General features: G+C 41.7%; 1 protein-coding gene across 1 annotated transcript; it reads right to left on the minus strand.

The window, feature by feature from the left end:
- Positions 1-744: 744 nt before the first annotated feature.
- On the minus strand, positions 745-20455 carry kcmf1 (potassium channel modulatory factor 1). Its single transcript, XM_029708698.1, has 7 exons — positions 20230-20455; positions 9316-9483; positions 8988-9127; positions 8565-8666; positions 8239-8416; positions 7560-7848; positions 745-2433 (listed from the first exon to the last, which is right to left on the minus strand). Exons 1-7 carry the CDS (start codon positions 20243-20245, stop codon positions 2145-2147), a joined length of 1182 nt encoding a protein of 393 aa, XP_029564558.1. The 5' UTR covers positions 20246-20455; the 3' UTR covers positions 745-2144.
- Positions 20456-20595: the final 140 nt, after the last annotated feature.

The following is a 20595-nucleotide window of genomic DNA, read 5'->3' on the forward strand; positions in this document are numbered from 1 at the left end:
TTACACCAGCTCTGTCAGGAGGAATGAGCCAAAGTTCACCCAATTTATTGTGGGAAGCTTGTGGAAGGCCACCCGATACGTTTGACCCAAGTTAAACCATTTAAAGGCAATGCTACCAAATACTAATTAGCCTTCCCTGTAGCTCAGTTGGTAGAGCATGGTGTTTGCAACACCAGGGTTGTGGGTTCGATTCCCACGGGGGGCCAGCACAGAAAAATAATGTATGAAATGTATGCATTCACTACTGTAAGTCGCTCTTGATAAGGGCGTCTGCTAAATGACTAAAATGTAAATGTAATGTAAAAATGAGTGTATGTAAACTTCTGACCCACTGGGAATGTGATGAAATAAATAAAAGCTGAAATAAATCATTCTCTCCACTATTATTCTGACATTTCACTTTTAAAAAAAAATAAAAGTGGTGATCCTAACTGACCTAAGACAGGGAATTTTTACTAGGATTAAAAGTCAGGAATTGTGAAAAACTGAGTTGAAATGTATTTGGCAAAGGTGTATGTAAACCCCTTCTTCACCCGGAATACCCTTTTCACAATTATGTGCAGACCATCACCAAACTGTACTGGGTAAGGGTTTGTTACATTTCTTTTCACATTGTCCTTTCCAGCACGGTTCCGAGAACTATGGTGGATGCGCAACCAATACAGCTTGGTACAGCTCAGCAGTGTGAAAAACCCTATACCGTAGCCGAATAACACGTCATCATACAGACCAAGAGGGAGGTGCTTCGTTTCATCAAAAGCTGTGCGCAGTTTATTGTAGTATTCTAAATTTACATTAAAAAAAAAACAAAGTCTGCCCATGTCCTAGAACCATTATGAAAGTTAAACGCACAAATTCAATATACATCTCATTGTATTTTACATAGAGTATAAGAGTATAGGCATGGAGGTGGCATGATTCATTACAAGGCTTATTAGAATCAGAGAGAGAGAAAAAAATAAAAATAAATACAAGGTGCTATCTTCAGCTGAAAAACAAAATCTGAACGCATCTTTTCTTTTTTATAAGTAGAACAAAAAACAATGCCTGCAATGTGGAGTCCCGAGCTCCCCTTCCTCAACAAGGAGATGAAATACAAATTCATGTAGGGAGGGAGTCTGGGCCTACAGAAGCAGAGAGATGGCAGAGGAGCAGAGTTGAGTGCGATCAATGAGAATGGGAGAGACTAGTTCTTCTGTACAGGTGCATAAAGTAGAAACTACATCTGGTGGTTACACACCGCTTATCACTAAAACATCAACATCTAGGAAAAATGTCAGAGGCAAGATCTTGTTTTTCTGCTCCTAGTACTGTATTATTTTATCATCTGCTAAGTAAATGCAGACGTCTTGAGTTGACTTTAGTGCAGCAAGTTGTTATATTCAGACGATGGTGTCACAGAGAGGGAAGGACAAACCGGAGCTGAGAGACAAACACATTGCATTGTTTTCTTTTTAAAAGCTACAACAGATTCCAATATGTTGCTTTTTTCTATTAAAAATAAAAAAGTTGTAAAAGTTCCTAAACTTTTCAGCATGTCAGTTTTTTTGGTGATATTAAATTTTTCGGAAAAACTCAAAATCATGTAACCCTTTCAAAACGGTTGAAGATAAAAAGCTTTGGGATATTTTTTTTTTTTTTAGCTTTTTAATGACGATAAGGTCATTAAAAGTCATGCACGCTGCAAAGAACCTCATGCAGTAGTTATGGTAAACCATTCAAGCACTTTATTAGTTAAGTCATAAATACACACAGCAGCTTCATCAGAGGGTGTCTGATGCCTCTTCAGTTTTTGAATGTGGAGTATTTATAAGGACCCTTTTGCATGAGAACAGGAAGCAGAGGTCTGCCACGGCTACCTAATGCTGACCTGCTAAAGAAAAATTATGTGATTATCAACTTTTTATATATATTTATATATTTATTTTCTCTCCATCGCTCGCTCAGCGCTGCGCACTCATCCACTTGCACTTTCCCCAATCGCTCCCACTCTCCTTTTTTATGGTTGTACACAATGTAACAAAGGTGACAGACCTGAAAGTACAATCACCAAAAAACAAACCAAAATACAGCCTGCTGCCCCACCCACCCATCACTGGCAGTGGCAGCACAGAGGACAAAGTCTGCGTGGTGCTGGGATATCATCAAAGAGGAGGCGGTGGAGGCTCCTTAGAGCTCCTCGAGCTGCTGCCGTAACCGCCTGTACCGCTCTCCTTGAGGTTGAGATTCTCCAGGGCCACGTCTAAAGGCATGATATCCACGCAGCCCATTGCCCCAAAGCTGGCGAAATCTCGCCGCTCGTCCTCGTCCGAGGAAGAGCTCTCCTCGCGCATCAGCGTGCTCAGCAGCAGCTCCTGAACAAACAGGCTGCGGTCGGCGCGCTCGCCCTCCAGCGCCTGCCGCTCCGCCTCCGACATCTTGGGCTCGTTTAACCTGTAGCAGGACAAAGAGGGGGGGGGGGGACTGGTTAGCACCGAGCAGAGGCAGGGACTACTGCAGTAGTGTTGTCATAATAGAATTTAGACTTTGATACCAGGGTTAGCATCACAATACTCGACCCCACAACAACAACAAAAAGCGGGGAGAATAATGATTTTTCCACACTTTTTTAATAGAAAAACAAAATGGAATGTTTTAAGTCCACATTGCTTTTTAGGTCTAGGAAAAATCTCCATGCAAAACATACTCCACCAATATTACATCTGCGAACGACTATGACAGAAACCAAAAAGATAATATGAAATTAAGTCCATATTCTGTCCTCCGTAAATTTGTTGACGTTTCTGCAAATAATAATTTGCACACTAATAAAGCAGCTCAATGTTTGCGTGTCAGCATTTTTTTCCTACAACAATCGAGAAACGCAAGGCAGGATTAACTAAGGAATCATTGTGTAATGCGAGCACCCACGTCCTGGGGTTGAGGATGGATGGAATGAAACATTTAGGACAAGGAAATCAGGAAATGTGAGCACTTCCAAGTTGTTAGCATTTTAAAAGCCGTGTAGTGTATGCTCAGCATTACTTGTAGAATCGCAATGCTCGGTAGTGGTCAACAACTTGACTTTGAGCCAATCAAAGAGCATGAACCTCCACGTGGGGGAGCAGACAGGAGTGACAAGAATAAAAATGGAAAAAGAGGGCACTTTTCCCGGTGTAATCCACCCCCAGTTCATCAGAATTGTTTTAATCAAAACAAAGCTGCATAATGCACCTTTTTTCTAGCGCAAGTCTTTATTTTTACCAAGCTAGCTATCTAGCATGATGAAGAAATAATCATTCTCCATTCTCTCATACTGTCAGTGCCAGTTCCCTTACTAGCTAACGTTAGCTTAACGGTTAGCATCACCATATGCAGTAGCACAACATAGCTAGCTCGCTTCTACACTGACTCTTGGCTGCTTTATAAAAAAAATGTATCCATTTTGATTTAATTATAATGGTGCTAGTTACCTACACTGAACAAAAATAAAATGCAACATGCTACAATTTCAAAGATGAGTGACAGTTCCTAGAAGGAAATCAGTCAATTGAAATAAACTCATTAGGCCCTAATCTATGGATTTCACATGACTGGGCAAGGGGGCTGCCATGAGCCTGGTCCACCGAACTGGGGAGCCAGGCCCAGCCAATCAGAATGAGTTTTCCCCCACAAAAGGGCATTATTACAGACAGAAATAGTCCTGAGTACCCCCCTCCCCCTCCTCAGGGGAAGAAGCCGGATGTGGAGGTCCTGGGCTGGCGGGGTTACAAGTTGTCTGCAGTTGTGAGGCCGATTGGAGGCGGCTTATGGTAGAGAAATTAAAATGGGACCAACACTTTATGTTGTGTTTATATTTTTGTTCAGTATAGTTGTTGATACTAGCCAGATGGCCACAAGGGCTTACTAACAATTCTAGCTAAATAGCAACAACATTTGCACAGCTTGCTATTTAGCTATCAGTTTTCTAATGCTGGCAAAATACAGAACAAGCTACTGCCACCTTGTGGTCTGGAGTATTTATTTAATCTGTGGTTAAACGGCTGTGTGAACAACAAAAAGTTAGCACCCCTACCCAGTGTCGGCAGTTAAGTACCTATAGATATTAAGACTTCTTGGCGTGTCTCTAACCCTTTAAAGAGGCATCGTCCTACTTGAGATGTCGAATTCTCTCTCTCTCTCAAATGACATACTTCAGAAACAAATGAATAATTAACATGCAATGCTGAAGGATAGAGTAATGACTTGCATTTCTAAATTATATTACACAGCATTTTAAAATACATATAATAGCCAAATATAGCCTATTAGTAGCTGAATATAGCGAGAAGCATGCCAGGGGTGTCAAACTCATTCCACGGAGGGCTGAGTGTCTGCAGGTTGTTTTTTCCTTTCAATTAAGACCTAGACAACCAGGTGAGTGAAGTTCCTTACTAATTAGTGACCTGAATTCATCAATCAAGTACAAAGGTGGAGTGAAAACAGGCAGACACTCGGCCCTCAGCGGAAGGAGTTTGACACGTGCTATATGCCCCGCATGAAAAAATAAGAATAAAATCACACCATGTCCGGGCCATTAGAAATTCTGTTTTTGCCATTAGATTTTTGGCCAGTGAGAAAAAAAAAAGTTTGCATTTGATCCTGTGATGGGAGTTTGCAGAACAAATGGCCACTGGATTGATGCAAATAATCAGGATTCTGCCAGGTAGGCACAGGCTACATTGTAGTTAACTTTTAATTGAGAATGTTTTTGGGAAAGCCTTCACATCTACCCGAAGACAGTCATCATTAGCATCGCTAATGGTAGTCCCAATTGTGTACACTCATTTACAAAAAACTGTCTCACCTGTCACAAATATTGAATAAAATTATATTGGAACTTACTCTGACGATTGTCTGGGGGTTGGGCCATCAGTGGGTTAAAAATTTGAGACAAAATTTCCACAAAAAAGTATTATTAAACCGACTTCAAAACGCTGGTCTCCAGATTAGTTTGCTCGTGACCTAAAACGTGTGCACAAGACAAAGTATAGTGCATTCGGAAAGCATTCAGAACCCTTGACTTTTTCCACGTCGTAACGTTCCAGCCTTATTCTAAAATTGATTTTTTTTTAAAATTCCCCCCTCATAAATCCACACACAATACCGCATAATGACCAAGCAAAAACAGATTTAGATGTTTCGGCAAATGTATAAAAAATATTTTTAGATTTTTTTAAATCACATTTACATAAGTATTCAGACCTTTTACTCAGTACTTTGTTGAAGCACCTTTGGCAGCAATTACAGCCTCGAGTCCTCTTGGGTATGACGCTACAAGCTTGGCACACCTGTATTTGGGGAGTTTCTCCCATTCTTCTCTGCAGATCCTTTCAAGCTCTGTCAGGTTGGAGGGGAGCATCGCTGCACAGCTATTTTCAGGTCTCTTCAGAGATGTTCGGTCGGGTTCAAGTCCAGGCACTGGCTGGGCCACTCAAGGACATTCAGAGATTTGTCCCAAAGCCACTCTTGTATTGTCTTGGCTGTGTGCTTAGGATTGTTGTCCTAATGGAAGGTGAACCTTCACCCCAGTCTGAGGTCCTGAGAGCTCTGGAGCAGATTTTCATCAAGGATCTCTCTGTACTTTGTTCCGTTCATCTTTCCCTCGACCCTGACTAGTCTCCCAGTCCCTGCTTCTGAAAAACATCCCCACAGCATGATGCTGCCAACAACATGCTTCACCATAGGGATGGTGCCAGGTTTCCTCCAGAAGTGACACTTGCCATTCAGGCCAAAGAGTTCAATCTTGGTTTCATCAAACCAGAGAATCTTGTTTCTCAAGGTCAAAGAATCTTTTTTCTCATGATCTGAGTTTGCCTTTTGGCAAACTCCAAGCGGGCTGTCATGTGCCGTTTACTGAGGAGTGGCTTCCGTCTGGCCACTACCATAAAGGCCTGATTGGTGGAGTGCTGCAAAGATGGTTGTCCTTCTGGAAGGTTCTACCATCTCAACAGAGGAACTCTGGAGCGCTCTAAGTGAGGTTCTTGGGTAACCTCCCTGACCAAGGCCCTTCTCCCCCAATTGGTCAGTTTGGCTGGGCGCCAGCTCTAGGAAGAGTCTTGGTGGTTACAAACTTCTTCCATTTAAGAATCATTGAGGCCACTGTGTTCTTGGGGACCTCAATGCTGGCATTTTTTGGTACCCTTCCCCTGATCTGTGTCGACACAATCCTGTCTCGGAGCTCTACAGACAATTCCTTCGACCTCATGGCTTAGTTTTTGCTCTGACATGCACTGTCAACTGTGGGACCTTATCTAGACAGGTGTGTGCCTTTCCAAATCATGTCCAATCAATTGAGTTTACCACAGGTGGACTCCAATCAAGTTGTAGAAACATCTAAAGGATGATCAATGGAAACAGGATGCACCTGAGCTCAATTTCAAGTCTCATAGCAAAGGGTCTGAATACCTATGTAAGTAAGGTAATTCCATTTTTTTATATTTAATACATTATCAAAAATGTCTAAACCTGTGTTCGCTTTGGCATTATGGGGTGTTGTGTGTAGATTGAGGATAAAAAAAAATGTAATCCATTTTATAATAAGTCTAAAGTAACAAAATGTGAATATTTTCCAAATGCACTGTACATGCGATGCATGCATACAAACCGAAGTCCTGCAGGTGTTTACTAGGGCTGGGAATTGGCAGGGACCTCACAATACGATATTATCATGATACTTAGGTATGTAATGCTATAGGATGAAATGTACTGGCGTTTTGGTAAGTCAAATCAAAACTCGGAAGTCAAATATCAATATAATTTTGTCCCAAAACTACTATCAATTTGTTCTCCGATCACTAGTGTTTACATAGTTTTGCACATGTGCCAGGTATACAAATTACAACGGCAGTACCGGCGCTCTAAAAAGTCAGGCGAATAATACTTTCCAGTGGATATAAGGTCTCAAATTTCGACCCACTGAAGGACCAACAGAATCTGTAGAGTAAGTTCAAATTGAATTTTATTCAACATTCTGGCTTGTAAGGACACTCTCCAAGTTGCTGCAGGCTTTATACCAAGAACTGGCATCACAGTCTGATTTATTAGGCAACGCTAACGGATACACAAAGTGGTGAACACGCGCACCACACACAAAACGGGCACTCCCATGCCGTGGCCTCTTCAGAAAGTCGCAGGGAATACGAAACACTGATGCATTCTGTGTATGCCTTATGATAAACTCTTTCCTTTGATAAACAATTGGTTGATTTCCAAACGTGAGACATTCGATAGAAGAACCAAAACGAACAGAATTCTAGTACCAAACTGTTTTTCATGTTGTAGTATCGAAAAAGTGTAGTAGGGGAGACCTGTGAGTCTATGGGTGTGGAGAGAACAAGAGGAGGGAGACTCGGTGGGAGATACCATGCAAGGGGGGAGGGGACAGAGCAGATCCTGCCACTCGGGGCATTCAACGCCTGGGGCCTGATAGCAGTAACAGCATGTGTGTACAGAGCCTTCCATTTAGAATATAGTCAAGTAAAAAAAATATATTTTTAAAAGCCTCTGTTCACATGTACACCTCAGAGGGACCAACTCACCGTGTGAGCAGGAACTGGGAGCTGTGGGAGGCCATGGGGTTGCTCTCGGCCACGCCGGCCGAGTTGGCGACAGCGCTGGGCGGGGGGATGGTGGTGCTGATGTTGCCGCCGGGGTTGGAGCGCCGCGTGGTGTTCCTGGCCGTCTCCAGCTGTTGCCGGGCCGCCTGGGCCTGCTGGCGCTCCAGCTGCAACTGCATCTGTAACTGCTGCAGCTGAGATGCGGACGGGCCCGACGAGTTGAGCTGGCCGCCCGCCGAGCGCCGCACGCCCGACAGCTGAGACAACAGCTCTGTGGGAGGAGAGATGAAGAAGTGTGTTCTGAGTTTCTTCTAGTGAGATGAATAGTTTAAAACTAGGCTCCAGTAGAGACAGGTGAATGTGATACAGTAAGATTGTCACAGAAAAGAGGCACGGCGCTATGACTGCGGGTTATACTTCATACGAGATCAGGGTCATAGCCATTACGTCTCATTTCCATAAGACGTAATGGCTATGGCCCTGATCTCGTATGAATATAACCACTGAAGTCAACATTCAAGTGACTCCAGTACAGCAGAAGTGAACACAGATCAGGGAGTAAAGAGCAGACAACTAGATTCTCTATCAATCTCAATGGGAAAGACCCTCCTTGTCGTTAACTATACAGACAGAGACTGGTCAGACCAGGTGCACTGCTCACCTGCTATGGGGTCCATGGCTTCCCTGTTACTGGGTGAGTACGAGGAGCTCTGTGAGGAGGAGAGCCCCCCGGTGGAGCTGCTAGTAAAGTGCATGTTGGTCCTGCGTGCCCTGGGACCGCCCAGCCCGCGACCGGGGTGGAACATCCGACGCACGTGCCGGACGCCGCTGGACTCATCGTAAACCAGGCAGGTTAAGGAGCAGAGTTGAAAGGGTTCGCAAGTACTTGAAATAATCATAAATAATACACACCCCGCCCACAATGGTGTACACACACGTGCAGAAGCAGACACACGCAGACAGAGAACAGCTGCATTAAAAAGATATTAAATCTCTAGGTGCTCTGTGTTCTAGTGTGAGATGAGCAGCAAAGTCGTCGGTCACATGATTGGGGTCCCCGCCCGGCAACGCAGCACATATTGGACAGATCTGAAATAAAGCAAGCGGTAAACACCCTCTGGATATATTCAACTGACCACTCAAGTTATTTTAAGTTATTGACAAGCGTCAGTTGTAAAATAATCATTTGTGAATTGTGTTAATGCGTCCATGAGCCCTGGAATCTAAGCTGGATGTATGAGGTCATTGGCTACAATCTTTCCCATAGATTTTTAGAGGAGGACGTAAACGCCAAAACATTCTATTGAAACCAATGTTTTTATGCAAAAGGGCAACAGAGCTAGACTGGGGGAACGGTCTTTCCCATCTTAGTAAAGCTAGATGAAACACTGGGATGATGTGTCCACTCACCACCTCTGTGGAGGTCTCTGTATGCTCTGAGGCGACGTGCTCCTGTAGGGATGTCTCCGTGTATCCCATTTTACCACAGTAAGGACAAGAAAAGCTCTGGGGCTGCTCTACTGAGAAGGCCTCACCGCCGTAATACAGGTCTGCAAAGAAAACAATCCATCTTTAGAGTCACTGTTATCATCATAACACAAACGGTTTACATAAAATACAATTAGGGCAAGGTGTTTTTCCTGACCAAGAACTCCAAGCCCTGCTTGGGCCACGTGGTTCAGGAAAAAACTCCTGTTATAAATGTCAAATGTTTGATCTACGCAGCAAACGTCCTTACCAAAGTCTACCCTGGTTAATATACACTGCATGGCGTGTTCTGTCGTGTGTCTCGTTGTGGTGGCGCCGCTCTCGTAGCACGACGCGCACAGGTCGTAGTCGTAGCAAATTAAACACTTGTACCGGCGCCCTCTGAAGTTCCCTTTTAAACACGCGTCACAGCTCACACCTGCAAAACAAAGGGGGGGACTGAATGTCAACGTACAGGCTAATTGCATACCTGATAGCGTGGTCTAGTGGAGTAGGCCTACGACCAGAGTGAGAGAGGAGGAGAGAGGGAGAGAAAAAGATAGTACAGTCTGCTCCTAGGCTGGCTGACACTCAACAGCACGTCTTTGGCACTGACACTAATCCACAAATGCCAACCGAGAAGACAATCCACCTAAAAGTCAGCAGCAAGTCATTAAGGTATGCCAGTGTGTGTGTGTGTGTACCTGGCTGGCACTGAATAATAGTGCCCCATCTTATCGGCTCTTATGCATTTGTACGTCATTTTTTCCCCCATTTGTTGCCCGGGCTTTATATTACAATGTAATAAACTAAGCAGGCCTAAAGAGCAAAAAGACAGACAAAAGAGATGATCTGTAGAACATAAACAGAGCACGTAGACAAAGTGAAAATACATTTTTTTTTTTTTTTAAAAGACACCCCATTGTCCGCTTCCTGTCCCTTTGTCATCATCTCATAACGCCTGTCTGAAGGAGGAAATGATCTAAACTGCTATAACCACCACCTTCACTTTGTTACTGCTGCTTTTATCAGACAATTTCACCACTGTTATAAAGCCAAGGCATTTACCACATAGGCCTATCACTCCTTGGGCAACTGACAAAACTGATACAAAAGTGTAGGAACTGAAAAAGGAAAAGGTTAGGCTATGCTGCTGTTCCTTGCTCACATACAGTCAGACATGTATGAGAACTTCTATACAGATTGGTCATTCAATTAGATTGGTCATTCAATTGTCTGGATTCTCAACATTTTCAATTTGAGAATATGCCCTTGCTCTGTGATGACGACAACAGCAGCTGACTTCCCCATCCTTTGATGACAATCAAGCGCTGATGGAAAATGGTACCAAATGAATTACACCCCTTGCTACACTACTCCGAGGCCAGGGGCCTCATTTATAACCGTTGCACACATTTTATACTAAATATCTGCGGGCGCTATTCCTGAAATGACTACATATACATGTTTCCCGTTATAAATCAAAACTGTGCGCGCGTGAACGAGCATTATAACGCCGCCTGAATAACGTCCATCATTCACCTTTCATGGTTACAATAATCCCCCTTTTTGCTGAATACTTTGGAAGTATTGGAATTAGGCCAAAACAGAATATCTAAAGGAAATATCAATAGCGAACATGATCAAATGTGTTGGCAGATTTTTTTTTTTTTGCAGTGACATTCGCTGTTTCTGAAATACGAAAACAATTGCACATTGCTGTGAACCTCTAAACATATAATTTAATTCAATAATGTTTTTGAATTTACTTTCTCCTGAACCTAAATATGCTGCACTGCCCGCGAATTCTTAAATATTGTCTACTCTGGATTTTAATTTTTACTATAGTAGGTCTACTTAGTTGTAGCCTACAATTTAACGCTAAAAATATAAACTGTCTGTTCACCTGTTAAACTCTACCATATGTTATAAATCCCTTTCAGACGAATAGAGAAAACATTCAATGATAATAGCTTATCTAATAGTCCCAATTAAATGAGACGAGCATGCTAATTTGTTGTATGGCTACTCCGAATATGAACTCATCGTGTCTAGAAACGGTGCAACGGTTATGATATATTTAGCTTTATAAATGAAATAACTGTATTTGCTATCCGAGAAATTTGACATTACAGTATTCCGACGTAGCCTACAAAATGTCAATGGGAAAGGAGAACCGTCTGTTCTACCGTTAAACTGTGTTTAGCATCGCATAGAGCAAAATACTTTAAATACCGGTAGCTTATCTATTTACTGCTGTGAAGTGGGTCCAATTAAACCAGAGATGTTAGGATAGGCTACCATTCGTCCCTTGTTGAAGGCCTATAGGCTATTTCACGAGTATGAAACCATCACAGAAAAGGTGAGGAATTTTAATTGGAAATAGATGAATACAAAAGATAAAATAAATTGTTTCTCACGAACAACAAATGATTGCATCTTGTTATTATATTTAGCTACCTGTTTTTTTGTTATGTATAAGTCATAATTTATTCCCCCTTTGCACTCTCATTTGCCTTCTTGCAAAGCAATACTTCAACCACTAGAAACTGTACGCACGCATGATCTAAAGTTTGTGGGAGGATAACCACATTCTCGCGTCAAGTTGAGTTTTTATAAATGCCAACTTTTGCGTGAAAAACATGCGTGCACCAGTTTGGGGCATATTTTGTACGTACGCAATCGTTTATAAATGAGGCCTGTTGCATAACGTTGCTTTTCTGAAGCAATGTGCCGAATAGAAAATCTCGTTATACTTGCAAAACGGTGTCTTTCACACCACAGAACGACGGTTTGTGCCATCATTCTGTTACCAAACTTTGTATCTGCACTGTTCAAGTAAATGTTAAAGTAATTTACATGTTTTTCAAACTTTGCAATCATTGGTTTCAGTGTCACTCCTACTGTGGAATTGTCCCTATGCAATGCTTGTCTGGACTCTGGATAAAAGTAGCCTGGGTACCAGTCTTTTTAGCTCCACTCCTGTCATTTGCCAAAGAGGCTGCTGGCCTTTCGGCAATCTCAATATGCAGCCGGGATTTACGGCACAGTTGCTGATTGGTAGACGGAAAAGCTGCTGTGTTGTACAATGTACATGTAGCCAAGTAAAAAAAAATCCCAACCTAAGGTTCGCACGTAGGGAAATAGAGCCTGCGAGAAGAGCCCTGTGGCTTCAGACTATTCGGTGTGGGACGCCGTGTTCAAGTAGACTACACGTAGCTATGTGTGTAGAAAACATATTACAGGTCAGACATTTAACGCCACTCACTACTTGTAGCTGTATAGTCCATTTGTGTTGTTGGTCTAGGCTAACTTAACGTTCCGGTCAGTAGCCCTACAATATTACGTTTTTCTAAGTAGTAAGAACGCTAGGGAGCAGGACATTTTTAAAAGTAATCTTTAGACATGTTGTAGTTTTCATAATGTAGTTTTGTAATTGACTAAAACAAATAAATAGATTACAAGAAAAATGTCATTTTAAAAAGTAAAGTTTTGGCTGTGAGCCAATGGGTTAATCTAAGCAACAACAGGTTGATTTCCCCACAGGTAGGTAGGGTCGCAACAGTCTATCTAATACCGACTGTGTGAATACCGTTACAACCTGCTGCAGTCATTCCCTTGTGAGAAGGTAGTGTCAATGCAAGATCACGTTGTTCAAAGTGGCTAGAGAGGACTCCGTAATGAGAGAGAAACAATGATACAGAAAATATTAGCCTACAAGATTCAAATCGAGCTACGTTTGCATCCCATATTTTTTTTTATTTAATTTATTTAACTAGACAAGTCGGTTAAGAACAAATTCTTATTTACAATGACGGCCTACCCCGGAAGACGCTGGGCCAATTGTGCGCCGCCCTATGGGACTCCCAATTACAGCCGGATGTTATTCAGCCTGGACTCAAACCAGGGACTGTAGTGACGCCTCTTTCACAGAGATGAAACGCCTTAGACCGCTGTGCCACTCGGCAGTCCATTAATGGGGAAAGTAATGTAAAACTGGCACCTGTTGTCATTCCTCGCACATATGCTGATTATCATGACTCCTCTCTTATTAAAAAGTGGAACTGACAGCATTTTAGCAACTTGAAATCTTATTAAAATCCGTTCAGTCACCCCCCCAGGAAGAATGACACTTTCCTTCTTCTGACAAGCAAGCACTTATATATGGTCATTTTCATAAATTCATAGAAAGTTTGGTTATGACGTATAGTAAGGCATTTGTGAAAATTCTATAGCAATATAAAATGGGAAAGCGGCCGTGTGTTTGAACACGGCCGACACTGCAGTAAATAAAACTGCAACTGAAGTGGAATTAACCGATGCGAGCACATCAGTCTAATTTCATAAAGTAGATGACTGTTGACTCATTTATACTTGCTTCTGTGTCCTATTCAGCCCGCGGGCCTGGTGTTTGACGGTGCATCCCAAATGGGTGGCAGCAGCAAACAATGTACCAGGTCAGCTGATATCAATAGTTTTGGGACTACCAAGACATGTATTGGTGAATTTTATACAATGGGTGGGTCCAATCCTGGACACTGATTGCGTAGCCGGAGGTCTATTCCACAAGTTACCACCGGCTAAAGCTATGACGTTGAAATGCCAATTTACTCTGTTCCATCTCACTGCGGAATCCACGGTCTCCTCAGCCCAGCCAGACAATTTATAAACTTGATCTCCACTGTAAAAAGTATCTAGACATTATTCCCTAATTCTTTTAGACTAGCAATTGGTTTTCAATAGCGTAGATGTGTATAAACCTTGTTGTTAGTCTCTGACATTTGCAACACTGTTTCAATACCATAGCAATGAATGTGTAGGGGTCGGGACAAGAAAAACAGACAGGCAGCTTTTCTCAGCCAATCGAAATCATTATTCAGCATAACCTTTATGGATATATACAAAGACATATCAATAGAAAACAGTTAAAATGAAACGAAATGCAGCTAGTTTGCAGTCTTTCCATCTTCAGTTTGAAGTGATTGTGTTAGCTATATTTTTGCCTAGCCCCTCTGAACAACAGTGTCTTGACGAGAGACCACATTTTCGATGCCAGGTGAAATCGCTCATCATTAGCTCATTGTTAGAGATAAGGTTGCAAAGGGTCGGAAACTTTCCGGAATTTTTCCATGGGAAGTTAAGCCTGGGAATTTTGGGAATTTTGCTTAAATTCATCAAAAGGGTTAGCTTATAACAGTGAACCTTTTTTGTGGGATACACATAAGGCAATTGTAGGTCTTATGGCATATTTTGGTTAAACTATCCCCAATTCAACAGAATTGCAACCCTCTGCATGCACAGTGCATTCTTCCATCACATGTGCAGTGCACTCTTCCATGACATGTACAGCTGATTCTCAAGTTCTTGCACACTAATGAGATGCTATTGAGCCCACACTAGCACACTGTCTGAGCCAAGGACTACATGCTTTCTGTTTTGATTACAATACTGAGTGGAATGAATATATTTTTTATAACATACATGATTTCTTGTTAACTAGTAAATAGTAGCCTACAGTAAAGTGTTTTTAAATCATTTCTAACAATTTCTGCTAGCTAGTTTTTGCTACCATGTGGGTTTTAGCTTACTTGAGCCTGCTAACTGAGGAGTGTTAATTCACCTGTTTCCATACGTGTTTCATTTTAAAATATATATTTTACAAAGTAGTTGTTTAACTTCTTCGGTCTAGGTGGCAGTATTCGGAAGTTTGCATGAATGAGGTGCCCAAAGTAGACTGCCTGTTACTCAGGCCCAGAAGCTAGGATATGCATATAGTATTGGATTGAAAACACTAAAGTTTCCAAAACTGTTCAAATAATGTCTGAGTATTACAGAATTGATATGGCAGGTGAAAACCCAAGGACAATCCATCCAGAATTTCTTTTTTCCCCCAGCTCACCACTGATTACAATGGCTGGGAATGGGAATGTAAAAGGAAGTCCTCCCAGATTGCAGTTCCTAGGGCTTCCACTAAATGTCAAGTCTTTAGAAAGAGTTTCAGGCTTGTTTTTTGAAAAATGAGCTAGAATTTGTCGTTTTTGTAAGTGACTCCCATTTTGGCTGTAACGTTTGTTGCGCGTTCTGGTGAGGGAGCGCATTTTATAATTTATCTCCGGTATTCTCCATCTTAAATGTTATCGTTTATTTACATATTAGGGTACCTGAGGATTGATTAGGAACGTTGTTTGATATGTTTGGAAGAAGTTTATTGGTAACTTATGGGATTCATTTGTATGCATTTTGAACAAGGGAAACCGGTGGATTACTGAGTCAAGCGCGCCAATGAAATACTTTTTTGGGATATAAAGAACACTATCGAACAAAAGGACCATTTGTTATGTAGCTGGGACCCTTGTGATTGCAACCAGATGAAGATCTTCAAAGGTAAATTATTTATTTTATCGCTATTTCTGACTTTCGTGACGCCTCTGCTTGGTTGGAAATGTATGCAATGCTTTTGTGTGCGGGGCGCTGTCCTCAGATAATTGCATGGTGTGCTTTCACCATAAAGCCTTTTTGAAATCTGACAAAGCGGCTGGATTAACAAGTTAAGCTTTTAAATGATGTATGACACTTGTATTTTCATGAATGTTTAATATTACGACTTCTGTAATTTCGCGCTCTGCAATTTCACCGGATGTTGCTTTATCCGTAAGAAGTTAATCTAACTGCTTAACTATTTATCTGTACATGGAATTGTATTTGGATTTTTTATTCTAATCTTTACAAGAAAATGCCACGGGCACTATTTGATGTGTGGAAACATTTCATTGCAGCTAATGTAGAAGGAAAAGCTGTGTACATTTGCAAATACTGTGCCAAATCATATGTGAAGAATGCAACAAAGATGCAGAATCATCTGGCCAAGTGCATAAAGTTCCCTCAGCGCTCACAACAAGCAACCTCTGACAAAAGTCCCTTTACTTCTATTTGAGGTGAAAATGATGAATCAGACACCTTATCGATAGCAACAGCTCATGGTCCTCCTGGAATGAGAAGTTTTTTTTGACTCACTGGAGGAACGTAGTCAGAGAAATGCTGATGAATGTCTTGCTCGAGCTGTGTATGCAACTGGTTCACCTCTGATGCTCACAGGAAATGTGTATTGTAAGAGATTTCTGAATGGTCTTCACCCAGCATACACCCCTCCAACCAGACATCCTCTATCTACTCATTTCCTGGATGCAGAGTTCAGAGTTCAAGTGAAGGTCAAGCAAATCATAGAGAAAGCAGACTGTATTGCAATCATCTCTGGTGGGTGGTCAAATGTTCGTGGGCAAGGAATAATTAACTACATCATTTCCACCCCTCAACCAGTATTCTACAAGAGCACAGACACATGGGACAACAAACACACCGGTCTCTACATTGCAAATGAGCTGATGGCAGTCATCAATGACCTTGGACCACAGAAGGTTTTTGCACTGGTGACATTCAATGCTCTGAACATGAAGGCTGCTTGGTCTAAAGTGGAGGAGTCCTACCCTCACATCACACCCATTGGCCGTGCTGCTCATGCATTGAATCTGCTCCTCAAGGACATCATGGCACTGAAAACAATGGATACACTCTACAAGAGAGCCAAGGAAATGGTTAGGTATGTGAAGGGTCATCAAGTTATAGCAGCAATCTACCTCACCAAGCAAAGTGAGAAGAATAAGAACACTACATTGTAGCTGCCCAGCAACACCCATTGGGGAGGGGAAGGAGTCTCTCCAAGAAATGGCCATATCACAGTCTGCCGATATGGACAGCCCCATCAAGAGGATCCTCCTGGATGATGTATTTTGGGAGAGAGTGGTAAGCAGCCTGAAATTCCTGAAACCTATAGCAGTAGCCATTGCACGGTTTGAGGGAGACAATGCCAACCTGTCCAATTTTCAGACTCTGCTTGCAGATGTAAGAGAAGAAATCCGTACTGCCCTGCACTGTTGCTCCAAGCAGAGGAAACTGCAGTTCTGAAAAACATCAGAAAGCGTGAAGACTTCTGCCTGAAGCCCATACACGCCGCAGCGTACATGTTGGACCCCAAGTATGCTGGCAAGAGCATCCTGTCTGGTGCAGAGATCAACAAGGCCTATGGTGTCATCACTACCGTGTCTCACCACCTTGGCCTGGATGAGGGCAAGGTTCTTGGCAGTCTGGTGAAGTACACTTCCAAGCAAGGGCTTTGGGATGGAGATGCAATATGGCAGTCGTACCATAATTTTACAGATGTATGTTGAAAGCTTTTTGGGAGATATGATGAATCATTCAATATTCTCTTTTGTTCAGTGAAATCATCCCATGTGAAGAGTCAACTCATTTAATTGAAGTTCAATTTCTAACTACATTGTTTTTGTTTTATTGGAAGGATGTAATAATTTGCAATTATGTCTACTTATAAGGTAAAATGTTTATGTTTCCGTCTCCATATGATACGTTACATTTATCCAATGCAAAAAACATTACATTTAAATGGTATTAATTTGCATATATTTCCGTTAATTCCCATATATTCCTGTTAATTCCCATGGAAGTTTACACCTCTGTATATTCCCCAAAATGTGCAATCCTAGTTATGGATGTATCGAAATAAGCTGTTTTCTAGTGACATTTAAACAAATGCAAATGCAGCTACTTAGCTGTTATTCTGGCTGCCCTGTTTGACATGACTGTACGTTGGCCGTAGTTGACTAGCTAGCAAGCAAGCAAGCAAGCAAGGGAAAAGAACGTTGCCAGCCGGTATGGCAATAGAACATCTAGAACGAACGACTGGGTTGCGTTCATAGACACAGAACAAATAGACTTAATGACTGGGTCGTGTCTCTGGCAACCAAACCGATATATATCTTGTGGATGGATGAAATAGTATGAATAAAGTTTTGAATGAAAATATGTCAATCATTATTTGAACATTTTGGTAACCATTGTATAATGTGATAATGCCCTCAGTCTGTGTTTTCGACTTCGTCTTCGGCCTAACAACACCCGTGCCAACATATCATTCAAACACCGGCTTCTCTAGCATCATTACTTAAATATTTATGTTTAACTGCATCCATCTATTCTGCCAACAATGCCTTACTGTCATGTCATGGAATTTTGAGTCAAATAGAACCTATTTTTAAAACCTCTTATAAAGTTGGTTTTGAAGCATAAACTGGTCATTTATATTTGTGACTGATATGATTGCAGATATGAAACAAACAGACAAAGTAGTTAAAACACTGAGGAAATCAATAGTGACATATTATTTGACTATTTATTTTATTGTTTTGACAGTATCGCAATATTATTTTTCTGCTAGTTGGCTGTACCTGCACCAAAAGTCCAGTATTTTTCCCTCATAGCTTGTTCTCCATCTTTTTAAAATAGGGAGCCAATTTGTTTTCCTCACTTATTTCCATGACTGCTCAAAACTCGTTCTCTCATAGCTCTCTTGTCCCTCCGCAGCAGACATATGGTGAGAAATATGTTTGGACAATGAAATCGCAATACATATATAATCTAAATACATATCATATTGGCACCTAAGTATTGTGATAATATCGTATTGTGAGTTCCCTGGCAATTCACTTATTTTGAGCAACTAAAAAAAGATTTGGGGGAAAAAAAAGCACCTTGCAGGATATAAAATAGGCTATTCACAGTGAACTGGGAGAGAAGTTTGAATGGCGAGAGCTTCTGTGGTGATCACATTTGTAAAAATGTAATAAACAGGAATGCTGTTCTCCCAGCAACAGAATGCCCAATGTTTGAATGTTTCCAATCAAATATATGAATGAAGTTAGAACGTTTTCCTATCAATCTAATTTGCATAAACATTGTGATTGGATGATAGCTGTGAGGGTTATCAAATTAGTATTAAATCCTCTGATCTCCTAGAGCTCATTAATGATAGAATGTTCATATTTGAAGATTTCCCGAAAGGCCAGTCTCTTTTGCTAATGACAAGAGTGGACACGAGTGGAATGTAATAGCTGAACAGAGCGCAACCAGGCTAGGGATAAAGGTGTGCTGCCTAGAAAAACATCCTATTTGGAACCTGTATGTCATTTTGACATAGCTAGCCAATGCACCAATTCACTGACTTCATAACAGGCCTTCATAATATTTGCACAGATCCTCTGCAGCAGCCCAGCTAAAATGAATTATTCTCCAAACCTCACCAGAAACGTGTCTAAAGTGAAAAATGATGATCCTTAGTTAGCTACAACGTTACCCTCATTTGAAAAAAGCCTGACCTGGCTAGTCATCCAGACCTAATATGGCACAAGTGAACAAATGTGTCTAGCAAGCCAGATAGACAAGGCTAGCTATCAAACTGGTTGTTCTCCAAATCCGTGCTCTAACAGAGTTAACTTGGCTAACTAGCTGGCTAACCTTAGCTAACTTGTGTTAGCTAACTTCACTCTGCTTACAGTTACCTAGTTTGCTGGTATACGGTACTCTTCTGCTCCGATAACCCTAACTAGCTAGCTAACGTTAATGAGTTTAATTAGAATAGGTAGCTAACGTTAGATAATTGAGTGACCATAGACGAGCTAGCTAACTAGCTAGCTAGTTTAGCTAACTAGCTAGCTAGTTTAGCAAACTAGCTAGCTAGTTAGATACATGCCCTAGGTTTGGCCCACTGTGACGGAGGGCCTCAAACTAACGATACCTTGATGACAGTGCATTCAATGACCAAACCTTGGTGACTGAGTATTTCAGCACGAAGTCGTTAACTAACTAGCTATGAAAACAATCTGTGGCCATACCAAAATATACCACGCATTCACCCTTCCATTCACCAAAGTCTGGACACTTTAAACTAGCTACTACTACTGTGTACAGCGTTGAAGAAAGCTAGTTAGCTTGCTAGTTAACGTCCCAGCTAACTAGTTAGCAACCGTCGGACCATCATCAGTTTAGCTAGCTAGCGTTAGCACGCTAATTAGCATTAGCTAACTCGCTATAAGAAAATGCCCCTCACTAGAAGTATGACTTCTTTGAAACATGACTGTTAATGAATTCGGAGACTGTCGTTAAAGAAAAACTGCCTGGTTCCACCCAGTTATCAGGAGGTTGAGAAAAGGTTGAAAATTCATGGTGGCCGCCATCATGAGCCCTGTCCAATGCATTGCAATACAAAACATGGCATGTTAGCTAGCAAGCTTCAGTGCTCAGTCTGCGACGCTAAGGACGTCTATTTTTCACTTACCCTCATGTCGGGACATCCTACAGACGATGACACAGCCCCCTCCTGGGGCTCCCAAGCACGGATCACGAGGAAAAGATACCGTTTTTGAGGGATAACCCTGGGACGCGATTTCTCTTTCCTATTTTCTCTTTAAGATGGATACTGAGCTTACAGTTCTCTGCTTCCCCCTCCCCGTCTGTCATGAAGAAGTACTGAGACAGAGCATTCGCAGTCTTCTGAATAAACACTAGGAGGCGCCCTTCACAATAATGTATTTTGTGGTTGTTCAACAGAAGAGGGTAATTTAAAAAAAAAAATTAACTGAGACAAGAAAGTTATTCACCCAAGCCCTGACTAGTTTGAAGTAAAAACAATAAAATAAATCCC

This window comes from Salmo trutta, chromosome 23 (assembly GCF_901001165.1).
Source record: "Salmo trutta chromosome 23, fSalTru1.1, whole genome shotgun sequence".
Taxonomy (NCBI): domain Eukaryota; kingdom Metazoa; phylum Chordata; class Actinopteri; order Salmoniformes; family Salmonidae; genus Salmo; species Salmo trutta.

Coding starts and splice junctions, on each gene's coding strand:
- kcmf1 (XM_029708698.1), bottom strand. Junction 9,128..9,315: donor ATTAACCAGGGTAGACTTTG/GTAAGGACGTTT, acceptor TTTTCTTTGCAG/ACCTGTATTACGGCGGTGAG. Junction 8,667..8,987: donor CAGAGACCTCCACAGAGGTG/GTGAGTGGACAC, acceptor GCTTTATTTCAG/ATCTGTCCAATATGTGCTGC.